The 1,775-nt window shown below is 59.5% G+C and overlaps 1 protein-coding gene across 1 annotated transcript in view; it reads right to left on the bottom strand.

Moving 5' to 3' along the window:
* Positions 1-1,775, bottom strand: part of LOC104294784 (zinc finger protein 862) — a 58,525-nt gene that overhangs the window by 38,824 nt on the left and 17,926 nt on the right. Inside the window, exon 2 of the mRNA XM_009894434.1 lies at positions 523-708. Coding sequence (XP_009892736.1) covers positions 523-708 — 186 coding nt within the window. The remainder of the gene's footprint in view (positions 1-522; positions 709-1,775) is intronic.

The following is a 1,775-nucleotide window of genomic DNA, read 5'->3' as shown; positions in this document are numbered from 1 at the left end:
CGGCAGCCCAGGCTGCCCCACCAGCAGCGCTTTCTCCTCCCCGGAGCCAGCCCAGATGCGCCTGCAGCAGGGAACCGGGCAGCAGGACTGCCTCCCAGCCCTGGCACTGGCCCTGGGGACGCCACATCACTGGGCACCGGGGTAACCGCTGAGCTGATGCCACAGCCCACATTAACGTCAGCCCCGGAGAACCCTGACCGGTCCCCTGAGCACCCCGGGCACGGCCTTGCCACGCACAGCGCAGTGACATCCCATTTCCCAAGACCCCGGCACCTCCAGGCACCACCACGTGCCCTGTGGTCCCCTCCGCAGGGACATCCCGGAGGATGCTCTGTGCAGTCAGTGGACGAGTTTTTGAAGACGCCCCGTGCTGGGACATCCTTTACTTCAGCTCCTGTCTGTGAACCAAACTCTTCAGAAACTACAGCTTCCCCCGCGCCAGCGGAGGAGAGACCGACGGCGTGCTGACACTGCCGCAGCTGCCCACGCGCCCCGCGAGCACGGGGACGCAGCATCCCTCACCGCCGCCACCGGGAGGGTCAAGTCCCGGTGACCCTCTGGGCTGTGCAGGTGGACCGAGCAGTGCCCTGTGCCACAGTTGGCCACCTTCGGCTCTGGTGGCTCTGCCAGGAGCTCGTGGGTGACAGCAGCCCCCGCCGCCGGCAGGGAGGAGCGAGGGGGATTAGCGAAGGCGATGCCAGCAGACATCTGCAGCGCGATGACACATTTACGCACCCTCAGACGGCAAAGGAGGAGCCGGAGATCAGGACATGTGGCAGAGGTCTCGCAGCCCCTCACGCTCCACGCTGGGGGCCCCCCAAATCTCCAGATAGATGGGTTTTTAGCAGGGGGAATAGGTTTGCACCCAGAAAAGCAGCTGCCTGGGCGTGAGCTTAGGCACAGGGACGGTAGGGGTCTGGCCAAGCTACGAAATCCTGATGAGAAAGCGGGTTTGATGCACGCTGGGTCCTTTGCCTCAGTTCTGATACTCCGGATAAGCCGAGGACAGACCCAGTGAGGCCGTCCCGGCGCGCAGGGAGCAGCCAAACACAGCCCCGCCAGAGGTTTCCGTGCTGATGCAGCCCGAGCACCGCCTGGGGTCGTTCTCCCAGTCCCACCCCAGCAGGGACCCCCGGGCTCCCTCCTGTCGTCGGCACCAATTTGTGTCCCGTAGGTCTTCTCCTGGGCCTGAACGCAACGGACTCAGCACATGGGGCCAGAACCTCCACCCATGTAAAACCACCTTTGCCACGGAGCTGAAGTGGCATCAAAATTGCTGATCTGAAGATCTGTCCCTTTCAGCCACGTGGAATGAGGGAAACTGCCACCCGGACCTAAAGTCCGGATGAACTCGCTAAGAGAGCAAAAAAGCTAAAACCAGAAAATCTGAATTGAGTTCACATGATTCCACGACACTGAATCCGCTTTCCTTATCTCTGGTCGAGTGCATATAATAGTAAATAAAAGCAATGGAAGTACAAGAATTAGTATGAAAGTCACCACCAACAGCTGTCACAAAACTCACCTTAACCCCTCGAGCAATGACCTTATTTGCAGCGTCCCTGTTCGCGTTCGCAAGGATCCGCAGGAAAGCCAGAAAACACCACAAACCCTTACTGGAATCACTGCACCTCACTGCCGGCTCAGTTTGTACTTTTCTGTTGAAATTTGCCATCAGAGCTGACGGCACATCCCCATTAAAATTGGCTCGAATGAGTCAATTAGCCAACAGTCACCCCACGGGGGGGTGTCAATCTCAGCAGAAGGGTCGTTCG

Source organism: Charadrius vociferus, unplaced genomic scaffold (assembly GCF_000708025.1).
Source record: "Charadrius vociferus isolate BGI_N301 unplaced genomic scaffold, ASM70802v2 scaffold1551, whole genome shotgun sequence".
NCBI lineage: Eukaryota > Metazoa > Chordata > Aves > Charadriiformes > Charadriidae > Charadrius > Charadrius vociferus.
This window is presented reverse-complemented; position numbering and strand designations above follow the sequence as displayed.